The sequence below is a fragment of the Gopherus flavomarginatus genome, chromosome 10, assembly GCF_025201925.1.
Source record: "Gopherus flavomarginatus isolate rGopFla2 chromosome 10, rGopFla2.mat.asm, whole genome shotgun sequence".
NCBI classification, from domain to species: Eukaryota; Metazoa; Chordata; order Testudines; family Testudinidae; genus Gopherus; species Gopherus flavomarginatus.
Window position 1 is genome coordinate 54801789 of NC_066626.1, and position 13467 is coordinate 54815255.

Sequence of the window (13467 nt, forward strand, 5' to 3'; positions counted from 1 at the left end):
TCTCTCTCTGGGTTGGCCAGTAGCTTTTGTGTTGCCTTGGATTAATCACTGTCACGCCATTTTCCCATCCATACTGTGGGGATAATAAATAGCCCAGAGCAGTGTGGCTAAATTAATTAATGTATGTAAAAGACTTTTGAAATTCTCAGATGAATGGTGCTATTAAAAAGAAAGGATGAAAGTACAGGAGAGCAAGGCTGGTCCAATGGCTATAGCACTGCTCTAAGGAACGGAGAGCTCTGGGTACAAGTCCTGCTTTGCTACAGACTTCTTGTGTGACCTTAGGCAAGTTACTCAGTTGTTTTGTGCTTCAGATCCTTATCTGTAAAATCAGAATAATGGGATTTCCCATCCTCATAAATACAGTAAAAGACTGTGAGGTACATGGATACAACAGTAATGAGGGCCATATAGATGAGAAGTAGAAAGTATTAATATTATCCAGTTGCCCATACACAATTCTGAAGGACAAAAATTTTCAAAAGTGGGCAGTGATTTGGAGTATCTACATTTTTGAAGTATCAGAGGGGTAACCGTGTTAGTCTGGATCTGTAAAAGCAGCAAAGTATCCTGTGGCACCTTATAGACTAACAGACGTTTTGGAGCATGAGCTTTCGTGGGTATTTCTGACAAAGTGGGTATTCACCCACGAAAGCTCATGCTCCAAAACGTCTGTTAGTCTATAAGGTGCCACAGGATTCTTTGCTGCTTTTACGTTTTTGAAAGCTCATCTTGAGCCCCCTTAAGAAGCCTGATTTTCAGAAAGTGCTGAGCACTCACTCTCTGAGGATCAGGTCTCTTTAAAGTACCTTGTAGTAAGCGCCCAGAATAATTAGTCACTTGAAAATCTTGGTCAAAAGCTTTAAACACAAGTTAGTGTGGACTGTGTATTTCATGTTGAATTAAATTGATACATCTTTATGTTTCCATGCAAATGGAACTCCAGCTGAAGATGGTGTATCTTTTGTGTGTGTAATGCCTGAAAACAAGATCTATGGGTGCTTCTTCCTTTTCTGTTATAATTTTTAATTAAACAATTAGGTGATTTGCCTAAACGTAGAATTCCACATGCTGCTGCTGTTGTTTTACTTTCATTGAGTTGTAGCACATGAATAAATACTCAGAATATGTTTCTTTCACCAGCTGAAATACAAAGAAGTTTATGAGAAGAATAAGTCTCACTGCAACGTTGTACCAGATGCTGTTCATATTAAAGCTGCCAAAGCTGCCTACAAAGTAAACAGCAATGTGAGTTCAGTGCTATTACTGCTTTTCACTGTTATTGTCAATGGCTGGTATTTCAAAGGACTCTATGGGAATTAGGCACTCACCTTCCATTGAAATTCATTGGGACTGTGGGTCCCTTTATGTTCTTTTTTGAAAATCACAGCCAGTATATAGAAAATGTTATTCGGAACATCTCCATTTAGTCTGGATTTTGCTGAAACCTCCAACAAGGTCTTTTGTGTTCTTTTGCTTATCAGATAATTTTGGTGATCTTTGAAGAATGTGGTGTTTTATCACGGGTTGAAATGAAATGCTGAGTTTACAAAGCATTATCCATACATACAAAATTTCCAACATGTAGCACAAACACCAATTATCCTCAGGCACCTCCTAATTCCTCAGGCATGGAGGTGTAGGTGGTCCTAGTATTTTCCATGCTAATTTATTTAATCTTGTAGCTAGCATAAATTCTGTGTAGGAAGGGCTGAAGGCCTTCACACCATTGTGTGGGTCCAGGATGCACTGAGATGGCTAGTGAGATAACATATCAAATTTCTTCCAGGCCACACCCACTTTTCAATCCTGCAAATGCTCCTTCAACCTGGCAGGGAAAAAGATCAGCACAAATAGACTTCCTCTTCATTGTCCATGACTCAGAAGAGAAGCATATCCCAAAAGTGTTGCTTTCATGGATGTGTACTTTTCCAAGCATGACTTCCTGCCCTTTCCCCCAATTCTCATGCAGTTGTTCAGGCAAGGGGAGAAATAGGTTCTGTCTATATTGAGTTTATGAATGATATGATTTTCATTAATGTGTCTTTTTAAACAGCTGGATTACAAGAAGAAATATGAAGCAACTAAGGCTCATTGGCAATGGACTGCTGATAGACCTGACTTTCTCCAAGCAGCTAAGGCATCTCTGCAACAGAGTGATGTGAGGAAACTAGAAAATATTGTATTAGCTTATGCTCCTTCCCTCCCACACTCCATCACTCTTTCACAGCAAAGATTTGGGGGACTTTTTGTCAGCTTTTCTTTTCTTGTCTGACAGTATGACTACAAGCTAGACCGAGAGTTCCTTAGGGGATGCAAACTGTCTGTCACAGATGACAAAAATACAGTTTTGGCTTTGAAGAATGCCATCCTGGCAAGTGATGTAAGTATTTGAACTTCTACTTTGTTTATTCCTTTGCTAACAGCTTACATGCTATTTAAGGAACCTAAAACCTATGTTGTGTGTCCAATTGTTTTTGTAAATATAATACCATCAAAATGGAAACTCTGGAGTTTGTGAATGTCATTTGGTAGAAATTTGTTGCAGATAATTTCATCTGGGCATAGTTTCCGAACCTCAGTTCCTAAATGGGAGTAGGGATTGCTCAATATCTCTGAAAAACATGCACTTCTATTTAGGCATCTAAATAAGGACTTAGGGAATCTAGGTTTGGAAATTTTGCTCAGAATTTCATATTTCATTAATTGGGCTTGTTTGTTCATTTTATTAACAAATTTACAAAATCTGGGATGATTTTGGTCTTGCAAACCTCATTGGTCTGGTTGGTTGATTTGCAAACATAAACTAGAGGCAGTTCAGATTTGTGGCCCTTTTTATCCAAATACCCAACTTTTATGGTAAATAAATTATTCTGGTTTTGACACAGGTTTAAACTCCAAACATTGAAATGCATGCATTATGTGTACATACTTAAATCCAAAGCTGCTGCTTTCATTTGGGCTTAGCACCATGACTGTAGAATAAATATTGGCAATACAGTAACAAGATCTGAGTTTAAGCTCTAGTGAGATGTGTAGGAATATATAGTCTGGAGCATATTAAAGTTGACAGGCAAATCAAATTATGGGCCTAATCTTGAAAACCCTTACTCACATCAGTGGGTTTGCAAGGCTCTGCCATATATAGTAAGATGAGTATATTTGAAGCCCATTTTTAAAGTCAGTATAAGACAAATAAATTGCATAAGATAACGTCTTTTCTCTCCTCCAGGTAAAATACAAAGAGAAGCATAACAAAGCTAGAGGAACATGCCTTGCTGTCCCAGACACACCTCAGATCCTCCTCTCTAAGTGTGTCAGCTCTCTTGTATCTGAGGTACCACATGTAATATTTTGTGTCTTCATAAATAGTTCCTCCTTATACCCTATATTTCTTTCAACTATTTTTTCTCTATGCGTTCAGAACAAATACAAAGAGCAAAGTAAGAGGCAGCTTCCGCATGGTTCTTATACAACCCTGCCTGAGACACAGGACACTGTTCGTGTCAAAGAGGTGACCAAGAATGTCAGTGAGGTGCGTGACAAGTATAGTGCAACATTTATTGCTCATGTAGAATTTTGCTATTGCTACATTCACAGTATTTATTTGATCATATGAAGCATTTTTTGTAGATCCCTCCATATGCATTTTCTAATTTCTGTCTAGTGAGACATTTGAAAGCAGTAGAACTGCTCATGACCTTAAAGTTAAGCATATGCTTAAATGCTTTGCTGCATCAAGGCCCAAAACATCACATCTCATAGCTCTTAAGTATGAGGGATCCCTACTCAGACATGCTTCAGGTAACTTTTGATGCTGTAAGTTGCTTCTAATGTATTATGCATTAGCAGGCATTCTGGATCCTCACTTTTTCTAAGTGGTTTAAGATTTTGTTGGTGGCGATAAAGAATGTCCCTTTGGCTGGGGTAATATCTTTTAAAATATTTCAAGAGACCTCTTTCTGCTGTCAGTCTTATTTCCATTTCCAGCTCCAACACATTGTCTTCAGGCTGGATTGGAGAACTGCTGTTGAGACTGTAAACTGTAGTGGGCTGGTTATGGTCTGTTACGGGGGCACATTCACTGGCAGCTGTTAACCTCCTACCATTCCCATGAAAGGATGGAGTGTTGGAAGACGCTACCACAGAAGCCTTTGATTAGACAGGAAAGACTGGAACCATTTCAGGGCATTTCCAGTCAACCCTTCAGTTTCCTAGAGGTGGGATAGGGATATTTGGTGATTGGAGGTATCAAATGCTGCAGAGGGGTTCAGCGGGATGTGTTTGGATATCTTCTAAACGCTGCAGGGAACCAGGTTTCCTTATCTCTGCTGATGCATGTTTAGAAGAAGTAAGTGATATCTCTGGCTAGCTCAGTAGGCTTCTGTGAGGCGTTATTGTGAGTGTCAGAAGAACACAGCTCCTTGTGGGAATAATGAGGGATGTATAATACAAACCCTTTTTCCTCCACACAGACAAACTATAAAAAGAAGTTTGTGAAGGAGAAAGGCAAGTCCAACTATTCCATCATGCTGGAGCCTCCTGAGGTGAAACATGCCATGGAAGTTGCTAAGAAACAGAGTATTGTAAGTTTGTCCTGCATTTACATCAAGCAAACAGCCCATATGACCATTTTCAATTAGAGTCATTCTCAAATCAGAAAAATCAAATTGGTCTGATTTTTCAGCTGGATGTCTCCCCAGCCTGCATTTTGCAAGGGAAATATGCATGAAATTATGTGTAGGCAGAGAATTTCACCTAGAGAAATAAAGGCCATCTCTGGACAATGAGATTGGGAATTAAAATAGTTTACTCGGAAATAACAGTGACTCCACAATAATGTTTTCTTTCATTTTTTCCCATGTGCTGTTAAAATTGCATTATATTTATTACTTCATTTGAAAACGACTTACAAAAGCTGATCCCAAAGATCTGTTCCCAGTGAAATCAGTGGAAAAACTCCAACTGACTTTCACAGCAGCAATACTGGGTTCTCAGTGGCTAGATGACACTAAACTGGGAGAAGTGGTAGATACGCTGGAGGGTAGGGATAGCATATAGAGGGACCTAGACAAATTAAAGGATTGGGCCAAAAGAAATCTGATGAGGTTCAACAAGGACAAGTGCTGAGTCCTGCGCTTAGGATGAAAGAATCCCATGCACTGCTACAGACTAGGGACCAAGTGGCTAGGCAGCAGTTCTGCAGAAAAGGACCTAGGGGTTACAGTGGATGAGAAGCTGACTATGAGTCAACAGTGTACCCTTGTTGCCAAGGAGGCTAAAGGCATTTTGGGGTGTATAAGTAGGGTTATTGCCAGCAGATGGAGGGACGTGATCATTCCCCTCTATTTGACATTGGTGAGGCCTCATCTGGAGTACTGTGTCCATTTTTGGGCCTCACACTACAAGAAGGATGTGGAAAAATTGGAAAAAGTCCAGCGGAGGGCAACAAAAATGATCAGGGGGCTGGAGCACATGACTTATGAGGAGAGGCTGAGGGAACTGGGATTGTTTAGTCTGCAGAAGAGAAGAATGAGGTGGGGATTTGATAGCTGATTTCAACTACCTGAAAGGGGGTTCCAAAGAGAATGGATCTATACTGTTCTCAGTGGTACCAGATAACAGAACAAGAAGTAATGGTCTCAAGTTGCAGTGGGGGAGGTTTAGGTTGGATATTAGGAAGAACACTGAAGCACTGGAATAGGTTACCTAGGGAGGTGGTGGAATCTCCTTCCTAAGAGGTTTTTAAGGTCAGGCTTGAGAAAGCCCTGGCTGGGATGATTTAGTTGGGGATTGATCCTGCTTTGAGTAGGGGGTTGGACTAGATGACCTCCTGAGGTTCCTTCCAACCCTGATAGTCTATGTTTCTATGATTCTATCAGTAAACACTAGAGTAATCCACTTTCCTCTATGTTTGTTTTCATTGATTAGGTTCAGTACAAAAAAGATGCTAAGTCACAGCTCCATTACACATCTATAGCAGATCGACCAGATATTAAGAAAGCAACCCAAGCTGCCAAGTTAATCAGTGATGTGAGTATTTTGTAAATCTCCTGTGTACCTCCTTAGCAGTATTTTTCCTCTAGCAAACTGTATCAATATAAATTATTAGAACAACATGTGGAGATGTTTGCATTTTATCGTTAAAAGTAAAAGTACATTTTTATGTACTGATTGTTTTTTCTTCAATAGATTCAATACAAAGCCAAGACTCGAGGAGAGGCTTGCCTTGGTGTAAGCATGCTGGGACGTCCAGATATGGAACTTGCTAAGGAGGTGTCCAAGCTTACTAGTCAGGTAATTAATGTTTGCAAATTTTGGAGCGGTGTGAATAATGGCATGAGTTCAGATTCTTCTGGAACAGAAGTCAGTAGACTTTTTCAACCACTTCAGAATTGAAGATGGAAATAATTCTAGATAATTTTAAGGGGAGTATGGTAACTTAATTTGAAAAAGGTAACTCATTGGGCAGAGTTTGTGTGCTTTTTTAAAGAAGCAGCAAATGTTTGTCTAAGGGGTATTCTGTGTATAATGGGACTGACATAGCTTTCAGTGATGTAATTGGGTCTTAAGTCACCATTCCCTTGCATTTTAGTCATTCATATCTGTGCAAAGTGAGCATACAAGATTTTTGCAAGATGGCGGAGAATCATACCCAATGGCTAAAGCTCAGTTGACTTCAATGGGAACAGAACTGAGCCCTGGAGAGATGGTTTTTGGGAGCAGGGAGGTTAGGCTTTGCTTCTCTTGTGGTTTCTTTGTCTGTCCTCTTTTCTCCATTCTTCACTTTTCTTGACATAAACGTCTTCTGTTTCCATCTTATGAAGAACATGTCACTTGTAGTCCCTCAGAAATGTTCAGCATAAAGAACTTTACACAAGAGGAAGTGTATCTTCATGGAAACCTACATGTAGAAATCAACGACAAACATCTGAGTTGCTCTGTTGGTATTAGAATTTGGAAAATAATTATTGAATGCTGAGGACAAGGCTAAAATTGGGCACCCAAAATTAGAGCCCATTTTTGAAAACTCACTCTTCGTGCTTCACTTCATCCTGTCTGTAAAATGGGGAGGATAATACTGCTTACCCACCTTTGTGAAGTACTTTGTAATGGACAGGTTGTAATAATCACTATATATACAAGTGCAAGTTATTATTTTACATTAGAGATTTCTACTATCCTTTCCATTTGACTATTCAAGATGAGAAATTATTTTAACATATGTCTTTCAATAATTCATTACCTTTTATTTTTGAATAAATACATCATGTTAGTATAAACTTCCTTTCTCTGTAAAATAATCTGGAACATCAGTTAGTGTGGATTTTACTCTTGCTGTTTCCTGTGGGAATTTTTCAACCAGGACCTCACCACCACTTGGTTCTCTCACACAACTTTATACTTGATCCCTGCGATGGTCTGCTGTTCTGATCTTGCTATCTTGCTACGCATTATAGGTGGAATACCTCAAAGGACACATGAGAGGGCATGGAGCAGCATCTTATGATACACCAATGATGAGACACGTTAAGAAAGCTAATGTCCTAAGTAGTCATGTAAGATGGATTTAAGTGACACTAAAGGGCATGTCACTTCTCTATATCTTCCTCTATGTTGTATATGATCTGTGTCGTTCCTAGCACAAGATAATCAGCCTGAATTGTAAATGAGTATATAATGCACCAGTTGCACTGTTTTTTCTGCAGTCTTTGTGTCAAAAGTGTGGAATGCACCAAAAATTTGTGAAGCTGACCATTTGGCTAACACCTCTTTTTTTCCAATGCAAAGACTGTGCATGGGGACTCTGTGGGTGGGGAATTTGACTAAACCAATTTACAGTGTGTAGAACTTGAAGCCAAATTCTACCCTTGCCTTTTGTGCAGCTTCCAGTGATTTTAATGGATGTCTCCAACACACACAGCCGAGACTGGAATTCTGCTCTTAAGATTTAAATTGAAAAAATGCAGCTATGTAAGCTGAATTTGGTGGGGTCTTGCTCTCTTGAAGACAACATAGGAAATGGGAAAATATGTGCCTTTAGATGACAGTGCTTAAACTGAAAGATACAAACTCACACTGAGATGGAGTTAAGGATCTGATACTGAACTGCAAAAGCAAAGAAGTCTTAATCCCTCGTGCATTTAGATTTTGCAGCATGTATTTGTGTTATTTTAGGTCACTCAGCAGTTTGTACATACTCTTCTACCTAAGCATAATGGTCAATGAAAACAGTGTGGAGTCCATTGTCTTAATAGGGATTTTAAAAAAGACATTCCTTTACTGTTTTTACAGTAATCAGAAAAACAATAGGAAACCCTGATACCTGCTCTCATGTGCTCTGACTTAGTCAATGAGACCCTCTGCCATGCTACAGATCATTCATTGAGGTCAGATTGTTTCCTTCTGCACTGATCTGGTCAGAAGAGGGTTTATGTGAATCCCTGTAATGTGCTCCTGTTATTTCATTGGAAACCAAGAGAGATTATTCAGTTGCTGGCCCCAGGATCTGTACCCCAGACCTGTTGTTGGCCCCACCTGAGGATCAGGGTCATAGGAAGTCAATGGAATTGTGCCAGTTTACACCAGCCAAAGTATTGTCCCATTGTCAGGAATGCAGTGATGATGTGTGTCATTTTCAACACACATAATACACTGTGGATGAGGTTCACCCATTCACTTAGCTTCATGGTGTCAGAGTGGTACAGTGCAGCCAATGTGTTTCTGTAAATTTGGCCCCAAACCTCTGGCAAAATAAATTCTGATTGCAATTATTTCAGGGCACATATTTTCTAATATGCCTTCCCACCTCAGAAATCATGGGTATTATGGCTTTGTCACAGGGTGTGAAATGACAGTGCACAGATCTTATTTTACTCAAATATTTCCAAACGAAAAAAGGGGTTTTACTGTTTTTCATGTCTACATGTGATTAATGCATGCAACTGCAGCATGTCTAAACATCACCTACTATATTTGTCAGGTAATAAGAATCTTTCCTTGGAGTTGGGTGCCTATTAAGCCCACATTTGCTCCATAAAAGCAGACTTTACAAGGGAAAGAAGAAAAGCAGCATAACTCATGAATAATGAACAGCACTCCTTTTTATGTCTTTTAGCTTCAATTCTGTTTTTAAGTTAAGACCAGACCTTCCCTTAGTCTTTGAGTAACCTTTTTTAGCTGGCTTGATTTTCATCTTGAAAGAAACCAAGTTCTTTGAGTCTTGAAACTGATGTGGCATGTCTCCATTGTTGTCTTCTTTGTCGTGTTTACTTTTCTGGGCATTTCCTATTAGAGAAGCAGCATTTCACCCATCTTGTTATCCTACTTTTACAAGACATGTACCCATTTTGTTCTCTAACCATTCACTCTTTTTTGTTTTCTCTGTGTGTCTGTTGTAATTATTTTTAATTTGGAGCTATGTTTAGTTTCCCCCTTCTGTGATCATTTCTTTTCTTATGAGTTCAGCAAAAGTGAACTACTCTACTTTGACATATGGGCCTGATTCTGATTATTACACCAGTGTGTCTCCATGGACTTTAGTGCATTTACACCATTGTGATATCAGAATCAGACACTAAGTGTTGCTCTTGAATGGCAACAAATATTGATGTTCTTTGTTTTCTTACAGCAAGTATAGAGCTGGTGTAGAGCATGAGACTGTATGGATAAAATATGCTAAAGAATTTAAAAGCCAAGAATAAGTGGAATGTGATTTATCTATGCATTGAAGCACCTTTTGCGTTTACTAATATGGAACTGTATGCTACTATTTCTGTAAACGTGTTTGAAGCATAGGTATCATTCCCAGCATGATCCATTCCTTCCATCAGTTGTGTCCATCATCTCTTCTGTAGATGACTTGTTTCATTTGGTTATTTGTATAAATAGCACTTGTGGATTTATTTTTACTGGAGAATTATTGATGGCTAGTGCTGCAAAGGGCCTCCTGTCCCTGCCTCACTTGCAACAGTCTCTTACCCTTGCACAGGATGTGTCTGTGGGTTAGGGAAAGGAGGTGTCATTGCCTCACCCCCTTTCCACACCCACCTGTGGATCAGCAAGGGGCAGCACATAGAATCTCTCTGCTGGCTGCTGCTTAGTTAGAATAGCCACACACCTACCCACACCTACAATGTTGGCTCTGATTGTAAAAGTCAGAATGTAACCCCAAACTCTTGAGAGCCGACTAGTTGGAGTTTCGACTTCAGTGGATCAGAATTTGGTCCTAATTGCAAGAGCTCATGTACACTGTAAGAACTCTGCTGAAAGTATCTCAGCAACCCACAATGGCAAAATGACTTTCCTGTTCAAAACGTATCCCTAACTGGAGTGCAAGGATTCCTGTCCTGCATATTTGTAGACATTGGGAACAGCGGTCATCCCCTGTAGGTCCACAGGAAATAGTCATTTGCATCTAAACCTAGAGCCAGTGAGAAAGAGCAGATCACCATGTGTGAAAGTTTGGTCCCATTAAAGTCAGTGGCAAAATTCCCATTGATTTCAGCAGGGCCAGGATTTCACCTTATGTCTGCTGAACTTTCATGGGCTTTCACTGATGTTCATGATTATGGTTTAACCTGAGCCTCCACCTTAATTCAGGGTGTTCTAGGGATCTTGCCTAGCCTGTTGTGCACTCCAGTTCCTAATGATTAGTTTAAATTTACCCTTTCTGAAGATGTGACCACTCTCCCTTTTTTTACGTATCACCTCTTTTTGGTTAAGATAAATTGTTGTATCTTTGTTATGCACCTGAAAATATTTCTGCTGCCTCATTTATGCTACTACCTCTTGAGTATTTAGGTAGTTTTCGTATCTCCCTCTTTTCTAAGGGCTGGTCTACACTACGGGGGGAGATCGATCTTAGATACGCAACTTCAGCTACGTGAATAACGTAGCTGAAGTCGAATATCTAAGATCGGATTACTCACCCATCCTCACCGCGCGGGATCGATGTCTGCGGCTCCCCCTGTCGATTCCGCAACTCCGTTGGGGTTGGTGGAGTTCCGGAATCGTTATAAGCGCAGTCGGGGATCGATATATCACTTCTAGATGAGATGCGATATATCGATCCCTGAGCAATCGATTTTAACCCGCCGATACGGCAGGTAGTCTAGACGTAGCCTCAGATACCCATATTAAGCTTCTCTAACCACTCTTTGTACAATTGCCAGTTGGTCCCTTTGGGTCGGATTTTGCAGTCATACATGCCTGCACAACTCTTATTGATATGAACATTGGCCTATCTTATTTAGCTATTCTTTTGTCAACTTTTAAAAAAAAAATTCTTCAAGGTACCACCCTTATCTGCATGTGAGGAGCTAAAACCTGTGCATTGAATGAAAGCGATGAATGGTGTCTTGTAAAAACAGAATGTGCATTTTCTTTCCCATATCAGGTGATCTCTAGAAGATATTTTATTCCAATGGATGTATTAAATTTATTGCATTTTTTGATCCTCTGTTTGCTATCAGACTCTTTGTGAATGTGGACTTCTTCAGTCTCTGGCACAGGACAGGCTAACGTTCAGGAATAATTGAAATGCTTTGTTGTTTTCCATTAGTTGAAGTATAAAGCGAATTTTGACAAGGAGAAGGGTAAGAGGCCGAAGTATGACTTGAAGGAGGCCAAGATCTACAAGACCTTGAAAGATGCTAACAACATTGCTAGTGAGGTATGCCTACTCATTACAATCTTTTGCATTTTCCGGGGTTTTTTAAAAATTTTGACTTTGACTAGCAGAGTCTTACTTTGTGTTACTAATATATTAGATGTTAAAAGCTTTATTTACAGTCTTCTTTTCTGATGTTCTTTGATATTTCATTCCTGTAGGTTAAATATAAGGCGGATCTAAAGAAACTTCACAAGCCTGTGACAGACATGTCAGAATCGCTGATAATGAACCATGTCCTGAGTACAAGTCAACTCTCCAGTGCTGTAAGCTCATTAACTAATCTGAAATCTATTTGATTTCTATTCCCATTCTGTATTGACCTCTACTAACAATTTCTAAGGAGTTCCCTCCTTTACTGTTCCAAGGACATCACCTGGTAATGATCTCTTCCTCTCCTACCTAATGATTATTACCTAGCCAACTAGTAACATTAATACAGCCAGCCTTTGGACACTGAAATCTATACATGTCGAACTGCTACCATTTTAAAACCTCTAACCATTTTTTAACTGTAGTCATTTTTTACATTTTCGACTGATCATATCTCACTAACAAATACCAGGTTTCTTTTCCATTTTCTCCTCTTTTTTTTCTTTGCAATTCTTTTCTATTTATTATTATTTGTGACTTTCTTCTTTACTGTTTTAGTGGGATTTTTGTGTTTAATATCACCCTGCTGTAGTATCACATAATGATGGCTATGTCTAATGTAGCACTTCAGAATGATATAAAAGATCAGTCATTATTACATGACATAACCCCATTTCTTTTCTTTTCCTGGTGTAAAATAAAATCTTGATCCATTTTGAGATTATCAGAAAGGACAACTGTCCATCCCAAATCTTTAGAAATAAATCTATTTGGGAGTTGCTTTCGCCCCACCTCCCTCGTGTTATTAGATTTCTAATTGCTATTTGATGTGCCATTGAAGTGTTTGCATTAGTTGGGCCTAGGAAGTAAACCTGATCAGGTTTTTACTGAGGTGGTACTTGATGCCTTCCCTTCAGTACCAGTACAAGAAGCAATATGAGAAGAGTAAGGGTCACTACCATGTGGTGCCAGATAACCTTGAACAGCTTCATCTAAAGGAGGCTACAGAACTACAGAGTCAAGTAAGTTGGTCAAGTGTTTCTCATTCATCCATTTCAATTACCCCTAGAGGGCTCTCTGATACAGAATGAGCCTGTGCCAACCTGCTTTATGCAAACTGTACAAGCAGGAACACAGAAGTCAGGTAAAAATATTTACACATCTATTCCTATTGAACGCTCACTATATGTATGCATTTTTTTGACACAATAGCAAGTCTGTCCCTTCCATGTCTTTAACGTGTGATGGCAGTGGATAGGAGCCCTGTGCATTTCAGTGAGAGAGTCAGAGACTGCAGTTCATTTTCTAATGGAAATCCATTGACTGAACGAAATAGACACCTATAGGTCCATGAGCTGGTAATTCAGAGCCTAACTTGGGTCTCCTGTTGTCAGGTGAAATACAAGGAGAAGTATGAAAAGGAAAAAGGAAAAGCCATGCTGGACTTTGAAACTCCAACATATATCACTGCTAAGGAATCTCAGCACATGCAGAGTGAGGTAAGATGCTTCATCAGTGAACTCAGTAGAGTAAGATTTAGGACACCTCTGTATACAGCTTTTTCATTGTTATATTTTCACAGTGAACTGAAAATGGTTGGGGGTAAACCTTGAATGGTGTTGTGCGCTGTAAACTATAATTACATTGTAATGTAAGTTCCATTATACCTGCATTACCAATGGAATCATACTTCATTAATTCAA

At 39.4% G+C, this 13467-nt stretch overlaps 1 protein-coding gene across 50 annotated transcripts in view; it reads left to right on the forward strand.

Moving 5' to 3' along the window:
* NEB (nebulin) overlaps positions 1-13467 on the forward strand; it is a 193599-nt gene that overhangs the window by 154246 nt on the left and 25886 nt on the right. For all 50 annotated transcript variants that reach the window (XM_050969087.1, XM_050969101.1, XM_050969094.1 and 47 more), the window contains 12 exons: positions 1144-1248; positions 2057-2161; positions 2279-2383; positions 3233-3337; positions 3425-3535; positions 4476-4586; positions 5932-6033; positions 6193-6297; positions 11564-11674; positions 11833-11937; positions 12682-12786; positions 13159-13263. In XM_050969087.1, coding sequence (XP_050825044.1) covers positions 1144-1248; positions 2057-2161; positions 2279-2383; positions 3233-3337; positions 3425-3535; positions 4476-4586; positions 5932-6033; positions 6193-6297; positions 11564-11674; positions 11833-11937; positions 12682-12786; positions 13159-13263 — 1275 coding nt within the window. The remainder of the gene's footprint in view (positions 1-1143; positions 1249-2056; positions 2162-2278; positions 2384-3232; positions 3338-3424; positions 3536-4475; positions 4587-5931; positions 6034-6192; positions 6298-11563; positions 11675-11832; positions 11938-12681; positions 12787-13158; positions 13264-13467) is intronic.